The 25,586-nt window shown below is 35.6% G+C and overlaps 3 protein-coding genes across 3 annotated transcripts; 2 read left to right on the forward strand and 1 right to left on the reverse strand.

Moving 5' to 3' along the window:
* The first annotated feature begins 4,954 nt into the window (after positions 1-4,954).
* LOC132168123 (pectinesterase inhibitor-like) lies at positions 4,955-5,597 on the forward strand. Its single transcript, XM_059579211.1, has one exon. It carries the CDS (start codon positions 4,955-4,957, stop codon positions 5,510-5,512), a length of 558 nt encoding a protein of 185 aa, XP_059435194.1. The 3' UTR covers positions 5,513-5,597.
* A 928-nt stretch (positions 5,598-6,525) lies between these two features.
* LOC132190392 (zinc finger protein WIP2-like) lies at positions 6,526-9,795 on the reverse strand. The gene is made up of 2 exons (XM_059605370.1): positions 8,890-9,795; positions 6,526-7,250 (listed from the first exon to the last, which is right to left on the reverse strand). Exons 1-2 carry the CDS (start codon positions 9,412-9,414, stop codon positions 6,810-6,812), a joined length of 966 nt encoding a protein of 321 aa, XP_059461353.1. The 5' UTR covers positions 9,415-9,795; the 3' UTR covers positions 6,526-6,809.
* Positions 9,796-20,359: 10,564 nt separating this feature from the next.
* Positions 20,360-24,418, forward strand: LOC132175453 (ADP,ATP carrier protein 1, mitochondrial). Its single transcript, XM_059587409.1, has 4 exons — positions 20,360-20,493; positions 22,404-22,918; positions 23,008-23,379; positions 23,850-24,418. Exons 2-4 carry the CDS (start codon positions 22,415-22,417, stop codon positions 24,144-24,146), a joined length of 1,173 nt encoding a protein of 390 aa, XP_059443392.1. The 5' UTR covers positions 20,360-20,493; positions 22,404-22,414; the 3' UTR covers positions 24,147-24,418.
* Positions 24,419-25,586: the final 1,168 nt, after the last annotated feature.

The following is a 25,586-nucleotide window of genomic DNA, read 5'->3' on the forward strand; positions in this document are numbered from 1 at the left end:
AATAACTTTGGGAAGTGGAAGGAATATGCCAATATTGTTCGACTTGAATAAGATTGATTTAGCGTATGTTTGGACGTGCGTTTGAGAGATTTAAAAGTGCATTTAACATTAAAAATGTCCGTTTGAAGAAAAAAAATACACGTTTGGTAAAAGAAATTGATAACGTTTTAAGGGTCCAAAAAGTCTAAAAATTGGTAAAACACACTTTTGGTAAAAGCAAAGCATTTTTTTACTTAAAAATTCTATTTCTCAAACGCAATCTCAAACATGTTCTTAACATGATGAAGTAGCCTTTGGATCAAACCTTATTAAATAAAAAATGAGTGATGTTAAAAACTATATTGCTATCCCACAATGTTAACATAGTAGTTTCAACCAATCCTTATATATGTTATTGTTAAAAAAATTAAATCCAATAGTTGATTGGGATTATCGTGTTCATGTTACGAGATATTTATAAGATAAAAATATAATCTTTAGCATTACTAACTCTTAATACAAGCATAGTAAGATAAAAGTAGGATAAAGACGTGACGTATACCATTACTTGTAGTATATATTCTGGCAGTTGCTAACACAAAAGTTGCACTTCTTTCCTATTCCTTTGAAAAATGAGTGAATTTACACTCTTAGGGCAACAATATTGGGAAGAAGGTGGCTAGAAATGAAACAAGGCATAAAGCAACTTTAATTTATCATATACATTGAGCTAGACATAACAAAGTGGAGCTCATTATCAGATCAAGTGATGAGAGAATTCACCTAGAGAGAACTCATATCAATTTCATTCATCTCATGACATTGAGGAATCACCATCAACTTCAATGTTGGATGCAGGCTCATGATCCTCTTCCCGGAAGCAATATAATCAAGACCAAAAGCTTCTGAAACTCAAAACTATATGCTACTTTTTATAAAATCTTGATTTTTTGTAGGATTAATTCTTGGTCACGAAGCTATCGGGTTAGTGTTACATTCTTGTCTGTTTGTTTTTTGTTTTGTTTTTCCATGACGTAGGACAAAAGACCCACCCACTCTTCATGAATTTTGTTAAGTCTTACCAGTTGTTTTAAGGGTATTTTATCATTATTTGTAATAATTAGGAATTTCTTTTCTGTAATGTACTTATTTGGTGGGTGGATGATAGAGATATGGACTGTACGAGTGATTTGGTAGCTAGGTAGATGGATAATGGAGGAATGGAAGAGATGAAACGTAAGAGGTTGATTATAAAAGGACTGGACAATTCGAGAGGCCCAGATGATTTTCTGTCTACTTCTTTTTTATCTGAAACAGAATATGGGCCTGGGTTATATACAACCCAATTCCTAGCCCAATAACTCAAGAACTCAATCAAAGAGCAAGATGAAAACATATAAAACGCAACCCACCTAATATACCCCCTTACATTATCCTTATTTAATTTTTATTAGGATTTATAGCAATCTTAGAATGTGGATTCATATCCATGTTATCGGCTTGTTACATGCAGATAAATGATCCAATTTGTTTTTGAGTTTGACTTGCTTCTTGTGAAAAAATCACTGGAGCTATAAAAAAAGAGAAATGCTAATTTTAAAATCTTAGCGGTTAGTTTTTTAACTGAAGACACTCTTAATCGTTTATTTTTTCATAAGAATATCGGTATGATCTTAATCCAAGGCAAACAATTTATCATTCATATTAGATTTCACAATATCTAATGGTGTATATATTGTCTGTGTTGCCATGACATTTAAAAAATTTTAAATAGTGTAACAGTACACCGTTAAATACAGTAAAATCTAATATAAACCATAAAATAAGATTCTTTGATGAAGTTGAAACTTTATTAAATCTCTACTACCAAGCCATTAAGTGTCTAATTAATATAAAGTTCTGCCTAGTGATAACCATCATTTTGGTTTGCTCAAACCATAATGACTACTCGTTTTGGTTGAAGACCTTGAGAGCTATGTTGACCATCAACCATGCTGAATAAAGCCCTAGTGACTGATTTTCAAAGCCACTTGTGAGTAAATCAAAGCAAAATTCATGGGGAAATTGGAGCCTAGCTAGTTAGCTTCAAAGTTCAAACTTATATTCTGATCGAGGTCAAGAATTGGTTTTCCCAAATCAGCAGGATTTCAATACCCGAGAAACTAAATGCATCTCAACTTCTTGGATTTCATTTCCAAGTGCATAATGAAGTGGAAAGTTCATTGAAAATAAATCATAATCCCCTGCAAAAGAAGTATTTTTTTATAAACCATATCTGTTGTTAGAGGACAATCTCATGCCTATGCAAAGTCCATTAAGATAATACTTTGGGTAAAGTACACTTAACTCCTTCAAACTACCACTTCAATAACAATTTACCCTTCAACTATCCATTGCGAAAATTTACTTTTCAAACAATGACAATGTGCCTCATAATGCTAGCAAAATGACGAAATTAGCCCTATAGAATTTTCAATAAGACAAAAATATCGCTAATTTTTTTTTAAAAAATTAAATATATTTAAAATTAAAAATTAAAAAAGAAAAAAAGTTGAAAAAAAAAACAGGGTGGTTCTTTTGAACCACCTAGAGGTGGCAGGGGGCAATAGAGCCGCCCCAGGTGCATGGGGTGGCCAATCCACCCTTAGGGATGGCTCGGCCACCTCTGAAAAGTGTTAGGAACATCTTGGGGGTGGTTGGCCACCCCCGAAAACAGCTTGGGGGTGGCTCACATAAACATATTGGCCGAGGTGGCTCGGCCACCCCCTAAAACATCTTGGGGGTGGCCGATCCACCCCCTAGTGGGTGGTTGAACCATCCCCAGTTACCTAGGGGTGGTCCAGCCACCATACAGGGGTGGTCCAGCACCCATGTTTTGCTTTTTATATATATTTTTAGTTTTTTTATTCTTTTTTATTTTTTATAAATTTTAGTTTTTTTTTTATTTTTATTTTAGTAAGAGTAATTTTATAATTTTGTTAATATTGGGGGTACATGTCATTGTTTTAGTAATTTTGGAGTAAATTGTCGCAATTAATAGTTTAGGGAATAGATGGGTGAAAAAAAAAAAAAAACACCATTTCCAAATAAAAGCTCTCTTCTCTCTTGTCTCTAGCACAACCACCGCAGCTTGAGGAGGAGGGCAAACCTTCTGGTTTCCCTCCTTCGATCCCCTTTTCATAGTTTCCCCCCCTTTTTGAGCTTCTTTTCTTTGTGAGAGAACTCACTTCTCTCTAGAGTTTTCTCTAGATCTATTCATCGTCTTTGACAATTTATCCATGACTCTCAAGAAACAGTAGTCACAATTGATCGTGTTAGTTCTTGTGTTGGCTTAATTCAGTTTCAAAATGCAGAGGTTACTGTTCACGGACTCAAACACTGATATAGAATCCTCATAATCCAATCTCCACCGTTCATAATGTAGATTTATGTGTTATGAACGTCCTTGCAAAATTTCAGCTCAATTGGACCACAAAGACCCATTGATCGGAGCTATTGATCAAGATTGGACAGCATTTTCAGAATGCTGTTTCACCCATGTCCGGACATGTCTTCCCCGGGTCCGGACCTCATTTCCAGAAATTCAAATTTTGCTCCTCAAAGCTGTGTCCGGACAGCCCATTAACATGTCCGGACACCCCGTAAGTTTTAGGCCCAAAAACGTGATTTTAAGTGGGTTAGGTCTAGGGTTTTGTCGGGGGTATATATACATCATTATAGAAGAGAGAAGCACAAATTTTCACCCTCAGAGAGTTTGTGTGAGGTTGTGCTTGAGTGATTATTTTGTTGTGAGCCAAATTGATTCCTCTTAGAGGATTTTTGTTAGTATTGATTGTGTGCTTAATTGAAGTCTATCGGAAGGGTCCGATAAAGGAGAATCACGTTGAGGAAGATTGTGAGCGAGGAGACAAGTTGGAGGCTTGTCGATCTTACAGAGTCAAGGTCTTGCAAAGGGTTGTAAATGTTCCTAGTGTCTGTAATCTCTGAATAATCTTTTGATAGTGATTTCCTGGGTTTGGCTGCCCCGGAGAGGTTTTACTTTTAGAACGTTTTCTAAAAGGTTTTCTCTTCGTCACCAAAATCTTTGTGTGTGATTGTTCATACTTTGGTAATTGTTTGCTTTGATAAATATCCGTTAATTCCGCATAAAATTGTGATATTTATCTGTTTAGAGTTTTTCAAATCGTCTTCTCCTGCTTCCCCCCAACCATAGATCGCCTCCTTCATTGCTTCACTAGTCGGATCTGTGTAGGCTTGAAGATTAGCTTTTCCAAAGTTAGATCTACTTCTCTCTATTAGCCTCAGCCAGAAACGTGCCTCTCCTCCATCTTCACCGAAGTTCCAGCTTTCCGACGATGCTCTCCACGGCCCCTTTCGACCGCCACGCACCGGAGCGTGGACCACATGCTCCTGCGTGTGGATCTAACGCACTGACGCGTGTGTCTCACGCGCCGTGTAGTTTCTGCCGAAACTTCCCTCCGTCGCAGCTGCAGTGTTTTGAGTTTTTTTTTTTTTTTTTTCATGTTATTTTGTATAACTTTCTTATTTTTCTGTGGCTTTGTTGCTTAATTTTTAACCCGATCCGATTAGGCGTTAGACTCTTCGTAAGTGAAGTGGACCTTTTTTTTCTTTTCTTTTGGAAACCTTTTTTCCACTGTTACTTTTCATCTAAATCTCCATAGTTTCTTAGGAAGTTTGTTTATATATTTGATAGGGGTATTCGTACTCCTGATGGTAGTATTCATCAGATTGCGCCGCGACAAGGGTTTTCTCAAGCTGCATTCGCAAATGACTTCCACCTTCACCTGCTTTGAGGAGTTTGTGGTCCATCTGGATTGGGTTAATCTATAAGCAACTAATGTGTAATTAATATATAAATAAATGATGAATCTGCAAATCTGTCACAATAAATGTCCTTTTCTTTCTTGAATCATTATATATTTGTGATCTTATTGCATCCTACCACACACCCAACATGAAAGAGACGGCATCTTCTTCCTTGATCATTTCTCATTTACTAGCAATAATATTGCTCTGCATTTGCCCCACAAATGCAAGGCCAGTTGTGAAGATATCTGAGAGCATGCTCAATTTCATATGCTCCAAGACAGAGGACCCTGCCTTCTGCATGCAGGCTTTGAAATCTGATCCTCGAACAGCCACAGCCGACCTTCAAGGCCTTGCCCAAGTCTCAATAGACTTGGCCAATGCCACTGCTGCAGGGGCTTATCCATTGATTCAGACTCAGCTACACCAGACAAAGGACCCTGCGCTCAAACAGCAGTACACAGAGTGCTTAGACTCCTATGAAGAAGCCATTGATGACATTGAGTTTGCGAGGGAGAAGTGGAGCTCCAAAGACTACATTGCCTTGAACCAGGCTGCATCGGCTTGCATGACTGATGCTACCGAATGCCAAGATGCAATAACAACTGATGATCAGGCGTTTTCTCTCCCAGAAGAAACTAAGAAACTCTTCCAGCTTTGTAAAATAACGTTGCTTATCTCTGGAAGTCTGATGCAAACCAACTAATAACAAAATATAGAAAATGATAAATTGGCTAATTTGAGAGAGCCGTGATCTCCGATGGCTACTTCGAGGGAGCTTTGACCTCCAAAACACAGCAAATTGTATTTTCAAATAATAATAAACTTATACTTTGTTATTGATAGTTCTCAATTAAATAGATAAACAAATTAAATACTATTGATTACATAATAGACCAATTAGGTCTTGAATTAAATGACTCTAATAAAGAAAGAATCTAACTATTTATTGTACTATAAAATTTATACTCCTAATCGGACTCTAACACGACTTGGACAATATCAAATAATATCAAATCACATCAACATCTATATATATGCGATGAACTAATATATATTCTTGTACACCTTTTGACCAAGCAATTGGAAATTTGAGGTCCATTTTTCTCTTTGGATAGAATTTTCCTCCAAACTGGGTTGGAGGAACTTCCTTCATCTCTGTCTATAAAAATGACATGTATCTTTTTTTTTAATAACATGTGAGATGCATATGAGTTTTTAAAATTATTTATTCAGATTATATTTTCACTATTAAAAAAACATGTGCATCTCACATGTTCAAATGACACATGTCATTTTTATAGACTGAGTTGGAGGAAGTTCCTCCAACTCAGTTTGAAGGAAAACTTTGTCCTATTTGTTTTATATATATTGCGTCCTTCTTTTGCATGATTTTGTCGTCACAATAACTTTGGGAAGCAGAAAAAATATGCCATTGTTTGACTTTAATAAGATTGATTTAACATGGTAAAGTGTAGTAGCCTTTGGATCAAACCTTATTAAATAAAAAAAGAGTAATTTTAAAAACTACATTGCTATCATATAATGTTGATATGACAGTTTCAACTAATCCTTATATATGTTATTGTTAAAAAAAAGAAAAAAAAACAAATCCAATAGTTGATTGGGATTGCCACATTCGCATTACGAGATAATTGTGGGATAAAAATATAATCTTTAGTATCACCAACTCTTTGTACAAGTGTAGTAAGATAAAAGTAGGATAAATGTGTGACGTATACCATTACTTGTAGTATATTTTCTGGCAGTCGTTGCTGACACAAAAGTTGCACTTTTTTCCTATTCCTTTGAAAATTAAATGGGTGAATTTACACTCTTAATTAAGGAAACAATATTGGGAGCAGAAGGTGGCTAGAAATGAAACAAGGCATAAAGCAACTTTAATTTATCATATATATTGAGCTAGACATAACAAAGTGAAGGTCATTATCAGATCAAGTGATGAGAGAATTCACCTAGAGAGAACTCAATTTTCATTCATCTCATGAAATTTGAGGATTTTCATCAACTTCAATGTCGGATGCAGGTTCATCCTCTTCCCGAAAGCAATCAATACCAAAAGCTCCATGGCCGATGCCAAAAGCCTTAATGTGGTCTTTCAAAGACCTCTTGTGCTTGAAATCAGACCCACAAATGCAATACCAAATCTTCCCACAGTTCTTCTCATGGGTTCTCCAATCACCTTTAACTGCAAATGGCTTCCCACATTTCCTACACATGAAGGGCTTTGTCCCATGCTTTCTCTTGTAATGTGTTTGGAGGGTTCTAAAATCTTTGAGAGGCCTTGCTCTTGGGTGCTCTATGTTGTGCTTGCATCCTTGTGCACAGCAATAGCATGGGAGTTTTAGCATGGCTGTTGGTTGAGTTCCCTTTAGAGAGTGTGGTCCTTTTCTGTACTGAGATCCATGACCCCACATATGCATCTGCAGAGCCAGCCAAAAAGCATACTTAGAGATCTAGAGAGAGAGAGAGAGAGAGATCATGCATATAGAAAAAAGAGACGAGCAATATTAAAAGAAAAAAAAAATACCATAGACTTGGATTAATATCCAAACTCCCTTACACTCTAATTAGGATAATTGTATGGTTTTGCAAAATTGAGATCCTACACCTATGCAAAACACCAATAAATTAATCGGCATTACTCGCAAAACGCCAATAAATGTTTCACATTTCCGACACACTAATTTAACGACGTTAGTTTACATGATTTATAGGCGGCGGCCAAGAAAAGTGCCTGCAAAAACCATTTATCTCGGCGTTTATTGTGGCCACCAAAAAATTATGCGCAGGTAAAAGCTTTATTTTTAAATTCATACATACAATATGAATTTAGTACTCATGCTGTTCCCAAGTTGATGGGATTAATTGTTTTGTCTTTGGGTTGTATAAAAATTTGAATCATATATATATTTTCAAATGTAAATCCATTTTTCTTAGTCCAAGGATGTTTAATAATATTTATTTTCTTTCCGTAGAAAGATATATACCAGTTACAAACTTCCATTTACCAATGCCAATCTGAACATACTTCCAGTTCCAGCCTGTAAAGGACCACGGAATAGTGTAAGTAACAAAGACATCTCTCATCTCTCAATTTCTAGTACAAAGAACCTTTTTGTTTTTTTTCTGATAATAACTATTTTTCTTCCCAGTGGGCACATTAACATGTTCTGAGACTTGGATGCAGACATTTACTATTCTTGTGTTTGAATGAAACGTTATGATTCACTGGAATTTCCAGCTGCAAATTTTTAGACATGTCTTGTCAATTTTGTCAACTACATTAAATCCCTCCTATCTATCCTAGTGTAAGAACATCTGAATCCCATCTATATATGCCTTTAATAGACACGAGAGATGTCTTAGAAAAAAAAAATTCTTTAAGTTAGTACATTGACACACTGGAGGGCTCAGATTATGAGCTCAGGAGCTTGATGAAGATCACCAGAACTTCTGAGGCACTGCAGATCTTATCAGAATTATCTTAACACGTACGCTTGCAACTGGTTGCAGCAGTACAGCACAATGTTCAAAGTAACAAAAGCACAAGGAACATTTTCATGAATGCCCTCAAATAAAACAAGGAAAAGTACTGATCAGCTGAGTCTCAGTTAAGTCAGATTGCCATGTTCAACCAAAAGCCATGCAGCCAATATATTTTACTTGGATAATGGAGAGATGTTATAATATAAATTAAATTATTAAATTCATCGCTTCCTATTAATTTTAAGTTTTCGGAATAAGTAGTGATTTAACGTTAGATCATAACAAAGGTTTCGAGTTCGAATTTTGTATCCATCATTCACCTCTCATTTCTACATATTGGGCCTTCTTCACCTAGTAAGAAAGATGTTGAGCTCATTCATAATTAAATGATTAATTTCATTCATTTTTATAAACTTAAGTTTTTTGGATAAACGGTGATTTAACCTTAGATATATTTATATATATTCAACAAAGAAAGATAAGTTTCGAATATAGGGAAAATTTTAATTTAGCTCAAAGAAGAAGAGCAGGAAATGAAGAGAAAAGAAGAAAGAGGAACTAGCTAGGGCATACCTGGAGATTATTGTATCTGTTAAAGCTTTTGGAGCAAACGGGACATGAGAATTGAGTAGGACCTATTAGAATCTGAGAAGGGCTTGGAATCCAATACTGACCCTTGTTGAATCTTTCCAAAGGGTACCCTGAAACCACACTAATTCCTTCCTTATTTGTCAGTAGATCATCTGCCGGAGGAGAGATCATCCTACAGCCCTGCAGATCTGTACTAGGGCTAGGGAGGCCTATGTGTAGGGCTACAGTAACAGTTTCATCACCATTATCTTTGTTCCAGCAGGTTTTATCCTCTTCCTCTTCCACTGCACTACTTGAGGAGTTCTGATCATGTTCTTCTTGTCTTGTTGGGCTCAAGTTATTTATTAGAGGAAGAGCTTCTTTGAGAGGAGGTGAAGAAGGTTGGCATTCAATGAAAGATTTGTTGTTACTGATGTTGTTTGAGAAGGAGTGATGAGGAGGATAAGAATTCAACAGAGGCATGAAGTTGAACCATCCTGTAAAGAAATTGGAGTAGGGGTCTGCCATGGTGAAAGATATTGGATGGGAAGAACAAAGTGGTGAATGGTTTGGAGCTTAGCAACAAGATTGATATATATATATATATATATATATATATATATATAGAGAGAGAGAGAGAGAGAGAGAGAGAGAGAGAGAGAGAGAGAGAGAGAGAGGGGGTGTGATGAGGCCTAGTGCAGAAACTAAGGTAAAAAATTCATGGTAAAAGAGAAAAGCTCAAAGTGAGTGCAGAAAGTCAAGAAATTACCCCCTGCAGACCAAGAAGACAAATAACAGGGAGAGAAGATGATAAAAGGAGAAAGGAAAAGGCCAAAGCTGAAGTCAGAGATTAGACTTGCAGGTTGTCTCCCAAGAGAGAGAGAGAGAGAAACCGGGGGAACATTCTGTAGTTTCACAACTACTCTCACTTCTCTCTCTCTCTCTCTCTTTTATTTAATTTTCAGGCACCGCCCGGCATTTGCTTTGGTGAGAGTGTTTAGTGTTTCTTATTACATGAAAGGAAGCCCTCTTTTGAGCTGCAACAGTCAAACGTATTCATCAAAGCAGTAATTAGGATGTGAACTTTTATACAGAGTAAATGATCATGTGGCGTTAACTTACATTAGAAATGCTAATGAGAAAATCATTTTTATACAAAAGCAAACACAATGATTTTTTCTATAGAATCCAAACAATAGAAATTGATTCTATAAAGTTGCAAATTAAATGGACTGATTCATTACTTTTTCCCTTAATACTTATCTATAGTTAATCAACCAAGCAACATCTTGTATGTTTGCTATTAACTCATGTGGAGTAAGTCATTCGTATGGTTACCCACATTCATATTACATTTTATAACATCTAACGGTGTACATAGTGCATGACAACATAGAAAACATAGACAACGTTAGATAATGTAAAATTTAATCTAGACAGTAAAATAAATTCTTTTTATTTTACTTGAAATGGCTAGAGAATCTTTTTGCTCTCCAAAGTACCTATAGAAGTTCCAAGAATTAACGCGATTTCAACACGTGGAACTCATATTTAGCAAAATAAGAATAAGATGTTGTGAATGTGAAAGTGATGTGAAAATGTTGAGGTAGTGGCTCGAAAGAAGTCGAATTATGCAGTTGTTTTATTCATCCAAGATGATGTCGGCAAGGACCGTGATGGACAGGAGCTATATTGCTGTTTTATTCATTGAGATGCAGATTAATATTAATGAGGTAAAACTCAAGGAAGTAGTAAGAAACACTTAACAGCTTCTGCAACAATATTATCACCCTCTCTTTTGGTTCCTTATGGCAGCAACTAGATACTTCTAGGGGATAAAGATCCATATTATTAGATTGCTCGAATTGCATAGAAATTCAGATAGTTTAAAAGATGAGGTTGCGGGATCCATCTGCCATAGACAGCCTAAGGTGTCGAGTCTACCTAACCGGAGCAGACAGGTCTCCTGTCTGAAATTTAAACACCCAAATATATAACAAGGAATCTCACGCCTCTTCCAAGTGATGGCATAGAGACAGAGAGAAAAGGGCCCTCTTTAGTGTGGTGGTAACAAAGAAAAAGGGACAAGGCAAGGGACAATTTGAATTATTCTGCGCCTTCTGAGACAATAGAAACAAGCACAACTAATTGCATATTCAAAAAGAGTTATACTTCGGTTTAGTCTTGAACGATGCCCTTGAAAGTTTGATACATGCAGATAACTGTTCGAATTTGTGTTTGAGTTTGACTTGCTTCCAGTGAAAAAATCACTAGAGCTGTAAAAAAAGAGAAATGCTAATTAATTTTGAAATCTTAGCTGTTTGTTTTTTCACTTAAGACAATCTTAACCGTTTATTTTATCATAAGAGCATCAATATGATTTTTTCACCAAAGGCAAGCCAAACTCGTTGTGTTTTGTATCTTTGAGCTATCCAAACTCGTTGTGTTTTGTTCATTGAAGTCTAGAACCCTGGGCAAACAGTTTATCGTTTAGATTAGATTTCATAGCATTTAATGGTGTATATGTTGTCTGCATTGCCATAACATTTAAAAAATTTAAATAATGTAACACCATGTATACCGTTAAATACAATAAAATCTAATATGAACTATAAAATGAGATTCTATTCACGCTAGGAAGTTGAAACTTTATTAGATCTTTACTACCAACCCATTAATTAACTGTCTAATATAAATTAATTCTGCCTAGTGATAACCATCATTTTGGTTTGCTCAAAACCATAATGACTACTCGTTTTGGTTGAAGACCTTGAGAGCTATGTTGACCATCAACCATGCTGAATAAAGCACTAGTGACTGATTTTCAAAGCCACTTGTGAGTAAATCAAAGCAAAATTCATGGGGAAATTGGAGCCTAGCTAGTTAGCTTCAAAGTTCAAACTTATATTCTGATCGAGGTCAAGAATTGGTTTTCCCAAATCAGAAGGATTTCAATACCCGAGAAACTAAATGCATCTCAACTTCTAGGATTTCATTTCCAAATATTGCTTAATGAAGTGGAAAGTTCATTGAAAATAAATCAAAATCCCCTGCAAAAGAAGTATTTTTTTTATAAACCATATCTGTCGTTAGAGGACAATCATGCCTCTGCAAAGCCCATTAAGAGCATTAAGATAATACTTTTTTTTTTTTTTTTGTATGTTTCAAAGATCTATTTGGAGAGTCTTCTCTCTTGACCAGAGTCCAACGTTATACTTTTAATGTTTCCAAGAATGCACGAGTGTTGTGTGTGTTTGAAAACTGAGCTTGAGCCATTTGAGTCTCCATGTTCTAGACAAGTTTTACAATTTCTAAACCACTTTGCCTCCTTCATTGGAAACCACCACCCCCCATAAAGCTCAAATCAATGTTAATTTGCTTCCCAAAATGTTTTTGTTTATAAGTCCCCACACAAAACCATTGACTTTTTCTTTTTCTTTTTTTAAGGTAAAAAAAAAAAAAAAAAAACTTATAGAGTAAATGAGTTACGAATAAAGATCTTCTGCGATTGACTATTGAAATTTTATCCCACGAAGGAGAAGTACAGAACTCATCTATTGTGACCAATCTAACACTCTGTCTTACCACCTTCCTCTTTATTGGACTATCCAAATTACATGACGGTTAATTGTAAGAATCCCATAAAAAACAAAAAACCCTAAATTCTCAATCCATTGTGAAGACTAAAAAACTTTAGAACAAGGGTAGTGTCACATAAAAGGGAAAAATAGAAAGTTAATATCACCCGGGGTGGAATAAAAAATTTTGGTGTGGGATAAAATTATTTTTTTAAAAAAAAAATTAAGAGGAAAATAATTGATTTTTTAGGGTCTATCATATAAAAAAAAAATATATATATTAGGGGTTGAAGGCCCCAAGCTAATGCCTAGGTCCTCACAGGGTGTCACATAGCCCGCAGAAATGGTCACCTTTCAGTCAGTCATGACATAAATGTGTAGCCTACCTGTGGACGCAAAGTGGCTCATCCATAAAATTGTCAACCATGTACTGAAAAAAGGTAACTCAATCCAATTATTTAATTAATAAATTTCTAAATTCTCGTGAATTTTTTTATATATATATATGTCTTTTTCATATTTTTAATATAAAAATTTAACACTTCATACCCTATTATAAAGATTTTGATCAATGATGAAATAATTACTTTAGCAATTTAATAACAGTTTTTGGATCAAACCCATGTTCTTGAATGATGTAGTCAATGTGCAGCCAATCTGTATATATAAATGGCCAAAGCATTAGTACTTGCTAATTGTATGTCGGTGAAAAAAGATGAATCATTAATCTGAAACCCTATTTTCGTTTTTTAGTAGAGATTATGTCGATCCCTCTGACATTGTGATTGGGTGAGATTAGAATGAAAGAAATTGAATGAAATGAACTGTACATATTGTCCGTATTGCACAATACAAACAATTTATAAAGGAATGTCCAATGAAATCTGCTTACTTTAGTAGATAAATTTTCGAACAATTCGAGCTACCCCTGATCAAATGGATAAGCGTCATCGAGACCTCTCTCTTGTATAATAACAGCTCATTGCACCACATGCAAATACGAGTGAAAGATGAGAAAAAAGATTTATAATAACTTTATTATCTGCTAGCAATATGAACAAAAAAATATAAGAAAGTTCTTATTAGGCCCAATTCAAACAACAAATGTAAGATCGATTATTCTTATGAAGTTCAATTCGAGCAACAAATGTAAGAAAGATATCATAGAGTTCACATATCTTATTAGATGGGTGAACAACCCAATTCATACGTGTAGATTCAAACAAAAAATATAAGAAATTTTTGTGAAAGCTAATTCAAACAATAAATATGAAAGAATTATTATCAAGTTCATATATCTGATATAGATGGATGAACAATCCAATTCAAACGTGCAAATCCAATAATTTTTTTTTTTATATTTACTGACCGAATTATTAACGATTTATACATTAATTTATTAGAAGTCCCGATCGGACAAATAGGTAGAAGAATAGTGCATGAAGAAGCTAAGGCTGGGAGATAGTTAGAAGTTGATCGTAAGAAGTACATGTGAGGTGACAGTTGAGGTCCTGCATGGGATGTTAACAGTAGCATGATTGAATATAACTGTTCACACACAATTATGACATCATTATTGCAAAAGGAAGGCTCATTTCCTGTCGTTTTGCTCTCTGGATGAAAGGGACTGGCTTATCTTTGAATGGGTTTTGTTATTGTTACCCCCCCCCAACATGTGCAGAAACTTCATGGAAACACACCGACTTTAAGTCCTTAATACATTAAGGAGAATGAAAATTACACTATGTTTTTTTATTTTGCTGGGCTATTAGTTTTGATTATTGTTATATGGTCACGCTTAAATAAAATAGTCATAGTTTGCCTTTTTTGTATGCCCTTTTTAGTTAGAAAAAAAAAATGATACTGGTAACCATCACCAATTATAAGATGATAAATATCTTTGTCAATCAATTACTAACAGAAAAGGTAAACTTAAGCCTCATTTTAGGCAGAATTTGGTAGATAGTTTGAAATAATTAAGTGTTTAGGTTCAAATGCTTGCACTTTTGTAGCTAAAATTAGAGGTCACTTGATGTAAAGTTGTTGAGTGATTTAGGGAGATTAAAGATTTAATTATAATCTAATTGCAAATTGATGTTTATCTATTAATAAAAATACCAATTATATATGTAACTATTTTCTAGTAAATTGTCTAATAATCCATTGACACCGTCACTCTGCTTTGTCTCCATATGGTCTTAACCAAAAAGAGATTTCAAACAAGTTTGTTAATTACTTGATTTGCTAGAAATTCGGATAATAAATGTGAGAGAATCGGGCTTACCTGTCCGAACAAGTTTCGGACAACCCACCTACTTGCTTGTACATTTTGGCCTCATATGAACACTCTCTCATTTATTGTTCAAATTGCTAGCAATCCAAATAATAAAATACTAGAAATCTGGATCCATCCTAACCACTTGGTGCAGACCAAGTCAATCTGGTCTATCCTCATCAAGCTCCATGGCTCAAAACATGCCATCACAAATGATCCAGAGAGTCAGTTTGGTCCCTGCAATTATTGCCTTCTGTGAGGTATCTGTCCCGCAAGCCATCAATTCCATGGCATTTTCTTGAGCTGGCCAGATCCCAGTTAAGTTAAAATGGGGTGCCCCCCACCCCTCCTTTTCCCCCTCCTCCTTGTTGTGTACTGTAAAAATTTGGATGATGTACTTGCGGATGTTTCTTCAATGAAGTATCTTAGAGAAGCACAAATTTCCATCACATCACTGGGAAAGAAGCTTGTTTTTTACACCAAAAGTGAATTCAATCAGAAGAATTTTTAGAAAATTATGGATGTACATTTCTTCTTCTTTTTTATGTTCTTTTCTTTCTTATTTCAATAGATGATAGCTAACTTTTATTAACAAGCACAAGGCACTGCAGCCCAGCACAGATAGAACAAACACCACAACTAGACAAAATACTCCCTATATACAAATACAAAATAAACACCGTCGTACCCCTGGGCCTTACAGAAGCACTTTACCAACCACCAAATTTCCATTGAAAATCTTGCTCAATGAGTCTTAGCACTGTGTTACCTCCTTCCATTGACATGAATATCAACAATTTTAAATATAAAAAAAAATACTACTTGCATATTAGTTATGAGCAGATCTATCACGACTTGAACGAATAGAGAACTTCAGCAATTTTGTTGCTCGGATTGTTACGTACCAATTTTGGTTGTAAATATGAGAGAGCTCTTATAAGGCTCATTTGTCCGAATAGATCTCGAATGGCCCACTCCTTATTTAGGCGTTGGCTCCATAAGAGATTTTTCATATTTGTTGTCCGAATTACTAGCAATCTGAACAAAAAATTAATGAAAATCCAAATAATCAAAATGTTCCCCGCTCCAACTTGATCTAACCAGCTGATTCCAAGAGCAATTTGCTCAAGTCTTTCATGTGAATTTAACATTAATTGCTAGTCTTTTCAAACACACTGGAGGGTGCAATAAGGAAGTAGCCTTTTACTTTCTCCCCTCTGCTCTCACAAGTATATATATATATATATATATATTCTCTTGAAAAAATATCTTTTTTTTTTGTTGCTTCCAACTGCATGTCACTAATTTAACATCCAAATACTGTAGTTGTGGAAGTTTGTTATTATTATCATTATTTTCTCGTCACAGTTTCAAGATGGATCCAAGATGATCAGTGACAACAAGGTGCTCAAATTCCTACAAACAAACCCAAGTTTGAAAAGACTAGTTTCAAGGTTGCTTCTATTTGTGATTTGTCTCTTTTTTGTTGTCCTTATCTCTCTTTTGTTGTCATTGTTGTTTACAGACATAGACTACCACATCCATTTGTAAGTGCTCATAATACTTACTATATCAACCATTAAATAATTAAATTTAATTGTGATTAACGTGACAATAACACATGAACTAGTGCGTAATTTTTCTTGTATAGTAGAGATAGGATTTTCATGATCTAATTCTTCAAATCTCTTCTCCTTCAATTTTCAGATTTACAGCAAGAGTAGCACCCCAGCATCCAACCATTTTCAACTCAAACATGACAGCACAGATTCAAGCATTTGGAACAAAATGCAGAGCTAATTTTTCCTTTTACTTTAATGCCACATGCAGGCAAATCCCGGAAATCCAGAGAGAAACAGACATTTTTCTGTAGAGCCCATGAACCAAACTCATATAACAAACGCTAGAAAACAAGCCATCCTGCTTTGGAATTGAATGGTCATGGTGGCAATGGGCCACACACACAACCCCATCATGTTAATTGCTCTCTCTCTCTCTCTCTCTCTATAGTACGAAAAGATAGCTGAAGAATACTAAAAACTAAGATTCCTTTGGCTGCAATTGTAGCAGTCAGTCAAATTTCCATTCATTCTTTATTTGACATGAAGTTTCCTCACTTAGCATAAATCCTCTGTGGATTTGGAGGTGCATGGTGCAATTATAAGAGGAAATCCAAGCAGGGTTGTCCTCAGTGGATTTGTTCTATTCAGAGACCAATTCCTAGGATTTTATATATATATATATATATCATGTGGCTGCAAGGTATACACAAAACAGCATGGGCCAATGGGAAGAGCAAGACGCCAACGCCATGATCCATCACATTAATGGAGTGAGTAGATATAGCCTTCATGATACAGGAGACTGAAAAAGAAATTCAAAAAAATACCAAAGAATGCAAGAAATATATCGCTGTCTTTAGTGGTTTGCCAAAGGTTTTGTTGACTTTGAACTTCCTTACATGTAGAAATGAATAAAATGAACAGATTTCTTGCTCCAATCAAATAATCTATAAATTTACACCTGAAATTGTGTTCAAAAGTGGAAATTTATAAAAATAAATAAATTAAGAAAATAATAATAATAATAATAATAATAATAAGACAACAACAACAAGATGTGACACCTAGAAATTAAATTAGTCTCAGGTTGAGACATACTCTTGGGCATGTTCACAATTGTTTCGCATTCTGGTTTGAAGCCTAGGCCCATTAAATGATGCATTTGCCTTGGAGACATGGCCCATTGTATCGGGAAAATCAATTTGGACATGTTAAAAGTTGCACACCACAAATAGCATAGCTGCATAGGAGCCCAATGGACCTTCCCAATTAATGTCATTTAGCTTGAGGAAATGAATTAACTATTAAAGCCATCTCATTTAACTCTTTAAATTTGATTTTTCTTTAAAAATTTGAAAAAACTCACGAAAAAAAAAGTCATTTAACAAGTTTAACTCAGATGGTCAAAGTGATAATGTGTTGTAGTTCATGGGGGCAAAGTGACTGGTAGACCGTCTGAGTTAACACCTTTGACTAACGAAATAGGCCTTTGACTGACGAAATGAAGGTTTTGAATACAAAATAGTAGTTCATGGAGGTCGAGTGTCACAGTTGATAGTTTGTGGGGGAAAAGTGTCAATATGTTATAATTCATAGGAACAAAAGGTAGTTTCTCAAAAGATTAAAGTAAATTGTATATTAAAATAAGTAATGCTATAAATTATACTTTATTTTGTTATTATTATATTTTATAAATGTTGCAGTACCAATCAATCATTAAATTGTCGTGAGCGAAATCAACCTCGGGACCAATACTCCTGGGATTTGGGATGTTTAAAAGTCAAAGAAAATATCAATAGATGCAATAGAAATTTCTATAGTGTAGGAATTTTAGACGAAATCAAAGTCAACATTTTTTTTGTATTCATTAAGCAATTCAGAAATGGCGACTTTTAAGAAGGCAAGTCGGATTGCCATTTTACCAAAAGAATGGGAAACATTTCTCCTGCTTCTAAGAAGCTGCCTTTTTCTGACTTGAAAGTTGAAACGAAAGTCAGTGGTCACAATACAATAAACACATGATAGAAATAATTTTAAATTAATATTTTAATACTCCGGTCGCTTATGCGTGGAACCAAACAACACCTATTTTAATTTGATGACAATTTTAATTATTCGATACTATGTCAAATAAGTTGTTTGAAGAATTTTAGAAGAATAAGTGATTCTCTTATTTATTTTACAATATATCTTTTGCTTACAAAACGTTTATTATATAGAATTGAGAAGAGAGAGCACATTCCTTGAATCAATGCTCAAATCATGCATAATCAGTCTTTTTCGACTTTTGAGATTTACTACACAATAAATTTATATTTTTATAGATTTGTTCCTTTAATAGTTTAATTGTCTAAAAAACTAAAAATTGATAGAAAATAATAAATTTAATTATTCAAATTAACATTTCAATGCAAACTCTTTTTATTTTTTTGGGAAAATTTCACTTCGGTCACCAACTTTCAATCGATTTGACAAACTCCTAAAACTTTCAAATCTTTCACTTTAGACTCTTAAACTTTGAATTGCTATCAATTTAGACCCCTTCGTCAATTTGAAAAGTTAACCTCAAACATAATCCACCTCACTTGACCCGCACGTGGTTTTTTGCCCTCATCATACTCGTTTTGCCCTCACCCTTACACTGTCGTCGTGGTCCGGTGTGGTGTTGTCATGATAGTCGTCGGCATCGGGTGGCCTTGGAGGTGTCGAACAAAGCGAGATGAACCCAAATCTAAGTCTACTGGTAACGTTGAAAGCGATTATATGGACATTTAAAAAATTGACCAAAGAGGAAACCCTAGAGATCAAATTGACAGGTGGGTCTGTCAAGAAAAACGCCGTGAACCAACAATTGGTAAGAAACTGCACCAATTGAACCAGCAATTGATTAGAAAATTACAGGGGCAAGCAATTCTCGAAGCTGAGGCTTTTAGATTGAGAAGTTTTTTGCTAGATCAGAGGCAAGCAATTACAAAGGCAAGCATGCTCGCATCCTCATTCTAAGTCATCATCCCAGGTCGGAATTGGTGGAAGCGGGAAACAGATGGGTCTCCTGCCAGGCCCAGGGTCACAACTGGAGACCCATGCTGGGTCCCCTGACTTAGCCGGTGGGTCACGGTTGTTCATGATCATTGATCTTTGCTTAGATCAAGTTCATGTACTGTGAATTTTTATTTTTAATCCTTGAATTTACACCGCCTTGCGTTTTTCTTGAATGTTTGGTTCGTCTTTTGGCTCGGTTTCCAAGTTCGTGTTGTTGAAATAATCTCACCTCTGAGGGTATGGAGCCACCGTCGATAATAGGTTTGGCAAGGGTTTCAGACCTCTTGCAAAAGAGATTAACGCGCGGGTTACTATCACCTTGCTTTCTCCAGCCTTTGAAAGCTTCTTTTTCCCATTTTATTATTACGGAAATTGTGTTGAAAAGTTTACAAAGTATTTTAATGGGGTTTTAGAAAAATAAGGGTGAGGATGAGGGCAAAATGGGCATGAGGGGGCAAAAAATCACATGCAGGTCACGTGAGGTGGATTCCATTTGAGGTTAAATCAGTCGAAAAATACGTCACATGCGATACACATTAGAAAAAAAATGTCAATTATACCTCAATCAAATGTGTGAATTTTTTTTTTATTTAAAAAATCTTTCATGACGGTAGAGAGCTGTCCTGAGTCTCTGACCGTGGAGACTCGGCATAGTCATGAAAATAAAAAATATTAAAATGATTGGGATATTTTCTATTAGCATTAACAATTTAGGCTCGTTGATTTGTTTTTAAAATAAATGGTTTGGAGAGGACTAATTCTCCATATAAAGCAACTAATAAATAAATTTATAGCCTCATTGGTCGTCATAAAAACCAATTACATTGAACCTGCCGTTGATCTTGCTCCTCCATTCCACTAAAAAAAGTAAACAAGATCAACGGCGCTCTTTCACCCCATCCACCACCATCCAACCGCCCCGAACAATCTGACATATCACGCACGCATCCCAATACTACATGGTCCACGCCACGCACACCACTTGGAGCCAATAAAAAGCGACCCTCTTTTTCGCTCATTTCAAAGCCCCTCCCTCTCCACCACACAAATAGGTTCTTTACATCCCTCGATTCTCTCTCCCAACCTTTCGCAACCGAACACATTTTTCTCTTTCAACGCACAGCGAAAGGCGGAGGAGACTCTCCCAAAGGTAGCATCAATTCTCTCTGTCTCTAAGTCTCTGATTCTAGTTCTAAAACTAATACTAGTAGTAATCTGTCAGATCTGATGCATTTCGTTGTGTTTGTGATGAGTTCCTTTTAGATCTGTTTGTCTTGTGCGATTTCTGTTTCATTTCTAGCTCGAGTTTCGTTTTCGTTCGGACACGGGAAGGTAGAGCCGTCGTTTTACGCGACGTGTTATAGATCCGATTCGTGTTTTGTTTTTTGAGCCTTTTTTTTTTTGCTGTAAGAGCCTCTGGTTTTTAGATCTGTTTTTCTTTTTGGTTCATTTTTGTATCCAGTTTCTTGCCTATCTGAATGAATCAGATCTATTTGAGTTTTATTCTATGATGTATAATACGATTTGATCTCATGATTATATGTATATATATTATATTATATTTTGCTCAAAATAGTTTGATACGAAGCCTAGCAATGTTAAAGGAATACTCGTAATTATGCTTTGATTGAAAATGGTAGTTTTCTGGTGGAAAGATTTGAGCTTTTGCTTGTTATATCTGTTTGCTTGTTTTTGTAATGCTTTTTATCTTGGCTGCGATTAGATTTTGAATCTCATTTACCAATCTTGTAAGCAAACTCGTTAATTTCTGTTGGATGAATTAGCAATTTTGTTACTGCTACATTAATTCTTTTGGGAGTTTGAGCATGTTTGATTGCGCATTGATTGTCAATTTTGGTTGTAGATCATATTCATCAATTTGTTGAATTGAAACTTATAGTCGTTTATATTGTGAAACAGTTTGTTACAGCAGATATGTGACTGAACCAAACATTTCATTGTGCTACTAATTGTTAGGGACAGAATATCATCTGGTCTTTGTTCTAGATTGCTAATTTTTATTGTAAATCTATTTTTTGAGGTTTTTTTTTTTAAAAAAAGACACTTGTGGTTCTTTTCGTTTGGTAGTTTTTATTTTATAAAAGAGTTGGCATGCTGATTAGTTTGTTGTAGAGACTCTTTTTTGCATTCCTGGTTGTGCTCAAAGTTATTATATTGAACAGTCGTTGGTGTAAATTCTTCAAGTTTGGTCTTCTGGGATTGGTTAATTAGTTTGGATGTTCTGAACTAATCGATTGTTAGTGGGGCTGCATATCTAATGTTGTTCAGTTCTAAATGTCAGTTGATGAATTTAAATGCTGTTTTGCTTTCCTTTTAGTTTTTTTAGTTGTGTTGTTTTCTTCCTTTGATGGATGGGAAATAATGAAATCTTACGATTGACCATTCCCTTTCTTGTCTGCCAGTGGTTTTTTTGGTCCTAATATGCAATTGAAAAAGGAAGTAAGAGCATCTCCAGCAGATGCACTAAAACCTCGATATCGTGTATATTTTAGCCAATATAAGATAAAAACCATGTCCAGCAGCTTGTCTTCTCCTTTTTCTAAAATACATATTTTTCTTTTTAGTTAGCATTTTTCTCTCTTCTCTCAAATGGTTTAAGAAAACAATAAAAAAATACTGAAAAATAATATTTAAAGAAAATAGAGAATATAATAGAAAATCTGCTGGAGTTTGTATGAAAAAGTTGTTGGTATAGTAGAAAATTGTGCTTTTTTATTTGCCAAAATGCTTAACATTACTAGACAGGCCCTAAACACATCTTTTTTGCTGCTCTCCATTCTCTTGTTCCTCATATTTGTCTGGTTATTAGTCATTGTGATTGAACTTAAAGTTTTGGTGGGTTCTGTCGGGGTAGAAATTTAGGCTTGTTTGTTATTATATGTATGGGTGGTTGAAAGCTTATGAAATATGTGCTTTGTTCGTTTTAAATTTATGATGCACTGGTGACAAACACAGTTCTATATGCTTAGTTATGTATTGTCACACTGCATTTACCTGTAATATCAGCCAGTTTTGACTTTAAAGTGTGCATCCTTGCAGGGGAAGTCAAAATGGCTGATCAGGTTCAACACCCCAGGGTCTTTCAGAAGGTAGCTGGCCAGCTCCATCTTCGTACTAGTCTTTCCCCGGATGTTCAGAGTTATGATGCTGGTTTACATCGGCCATCTCTGTACCAAAGGCGGGCCACATTTGGGAATTACTCCAACGCTGCATTTCAGTATCCTGTAATGCCAGCATGTGGAGCTACCACTGATCTATCTGTGGTTGCATCAACTGCCTCCCCAATTTTCGTCCAAGCCCCTGCAGAGAAAGGGCACTTTCTTGTTGACTTCCTTATGGGCGGTGTCTCTGCTGCCGTATCCAAGACAGCTGCTGCTCCAATTGAGCGTGTTAAACTTTTGATTCAGAACCAGGATGAGATGCTTAAAACTGGGAGGCTTTCTGAACCCTACAAGGGTATTGGTGATTGTTTCAAGCGAACAATGAAGGATGAGGGGGTTGTTGCATTGTGGAGAGGTAACACTGCTAATGTCATCCGTTACTTCCCTACTCAGGTTAGTGGTTTTATTCTCTGTTTCCTTTTGTCTGAGAAAACTATTTTGTGTCAATCTTCTAATGCTAGATTTTCTCTGAATTGCTCCAGGCCTTGAACTTTGCATTCAAGGATTACTTCAAGAGGCTTTTCAACTTCAAGAAAGACAAGGACGGTTACTGGAAATGGTTTGCTGGTAACTTGGCATCAGGTGGTGCAGCTGGTGCTTCATCCCTTCTCTTTGTTTACTCCCTGGACTATGCTCGTACCCGTCTGGCTAATGATTCAAAGGCTGCAAAGAAGGGGGGAGAAAGGCAATTCAATGGTCTGGTTGATGTCTACAGAAAGACATTGAAAACTGATGGTCTTGCTGGTCTTTACCGTGGATTCAACATTTCATGTGTTGGTATCATTGTATATCGTGGTCTCTACTTTGGAATGTACGATTCATTGAAGCCAGTTCTCTTGACTGGAAAGTTGCAGGTCAGCATATCTCTTCTGTTTTGTTCTTTATCATTACAGCGTCTGGCATAACCTATACTTTGCATGGATGGGTGTCTTTCATTTATGTTTACATAAAAAGAAATACTTTCTTTTTATACCTGAAATACTTTTAAGATATATTCAATGTTCTACTGTTAGAAGAAAATCATTTGGTATGGTTGAAGCTGATGAAGTGGCCTCATATATGCGGCCATTTGTTATGAAGCTCATAATGAATTTACTCTGTCAAGGGTATATTTTCTTTGTTCTCTTTTGGAACTACAATCTATAAATGGCATTATTTATTTCTTCTTCTTTTTCTTTTTTTTTTATATCTTTTTTTTTAATTAATTGATGTTAGTTAAAAATTCATTTAGCATCCATTCAAATGTGTATATGCTTGATCGGTTTGGTTCTTGAGGTATTTTTCTGCTTCGTGACATTCTGCCTTTTGTTTTTGATTATTACAGGATAGTTTCTTTGCTAGCTTTGCCCTTGGTTGGCTCATCACCAACGGTGCTGGTCTTGCATCCTACCCAATTGACACTGTCCGTAGAAGAATGATGATGACCTCTGGTGAAGCTGTCAAGTACAAGAGCTCGTTCGATGCATTCTCTCAGATCCTCAAGAACGAGGGTGCCAGGTCTCTCTTCAAGGGTGCTGGTGCAAACATTCTCCGTGCCGTTGCCGGTGCTGGTGTCCTTGCCGGTTATGACAAGCTACAGCTGATCATGTTCGGCAAGAAGTACGGATCTGGTGGAGGTTAAACAAGGGTACATTTCCCTTCCTGTGCCGTTTAGCTTTTAGATGGTGATGAAAATCGTTTTGAGTTCCAAGAACTTATTCCGGCAAATTTTTGTTTCAAATAATTCAGATTTAGAGGGAGTTGAATCCCAAACCAATTTTTAATTTTGGATGGATTTTTGATCCTATAAACCTGATTTATTGGGGTGGATGCCAAATGCCCCTATAACTTAAGGGATACTTTTATACGTGTCCTGGTATTTTTGGAGAATAAATAGTTTCTTCGTTGCTGGAACCGTCTCTTCTGCCCCAATGATGCTAGTTGTGTTAAATCTTGGTATGATGAATTTTGCCATCTTGACTGTTAGTCAACCTGTTTACTAGGAGCATGGTTCATATATTTGCCCTGGGCGATTTATGGTTTTGTTGTCCGTAGTGTTTTTAGTGTCGTCTTCATATTTAGTAAAGAGACCATCAGTAAGCCGGTTGGCTTGGTGGTGTTAGTGTTAATTGCTATTAAGGAATTTCCACTTAAAAAACAAAATTATAAAGTAGTAAGCTTAATTGCAAGGAATAGGAGGCCGCTTAAAGTAGAAAATTAACTTCGTTCATGATGCGGTATATTTTTAATAAAGTTGTGGTATGAGAAAGAAGCTTGAGTAGGTTGGTTGTTAATTGCAATTTGAGTTGGGGAAATGAGTTGTGAAAATGGTAGTAATAATTGAAAATTAGTTTGGTGGGGTTACAAAAAAAAATTAGAGGAATGTTTCTAAAAAAATAAAAGTGCTTTCATAATATAAAATGAAAAAAAAAAGTAGGAAAAAAAAAAAAAATCGTTCTTGTGGCCGCATGGCTGAAGCCTATGTAAAATGGCGGCCTTTACGACGAAAGAAAATGTTCGTGTTTATTTATTTATCTTTTTTTTTTTTTTGAAGTCTTGTTTTTCTGGGAAGTCTTCTTTTTTAAAGAGTTTTGTGATTTGTTTCAAAAGTTTGAATAATTGAGTAGTGCTATATGCTTCGCTCCCATCTTATTGAAAAAAATTGGATAGTTTAAATGAGAGTTGAGTGTTTAAAATTACTTTATTTAAAAAGTTTTAAACATTTGAGTAGGGAATACAATCTTCCAAAACTTTGCCAAGCAAGGCTTACATGCTATAAATATTACGTGGCATTAAAAAAATATTATTTAATAGATTGTTATACAATTAGAGAGCTGCTGCTATACGAAAGTTTTAGAAAACAAGGGTTTTGCGTCAACCATTCAACAGCTGACACATCAGCAATTTCAGAAAATCAAAATGAGAACAAAACACTACATTATTCCTCCCAAATTTGAGCAGCCATCAGCCTCCGCCATATGTTGCCGTCGGAACCGCTACTAGCCTCCGTGTCTCTCTCCGTCGTCCACGTGGGGTGGCGCGCGGCCACCTTAACCACCCATGGGGTGGCCTGCGAGCCACC

Source organism: Corylus avellana, chromosome ca1, assembly GCF_901000735.1.
Source record: "Corylus avellana chromosome ca1, CavTom2PMs-1.0".
Taxonomy (NCBI): Eukaryota; Viridiplantae; Streptophyta; class Magnoliopsida; order Fagales; family Betulaceae; genus Corylus; species Corylus avellana.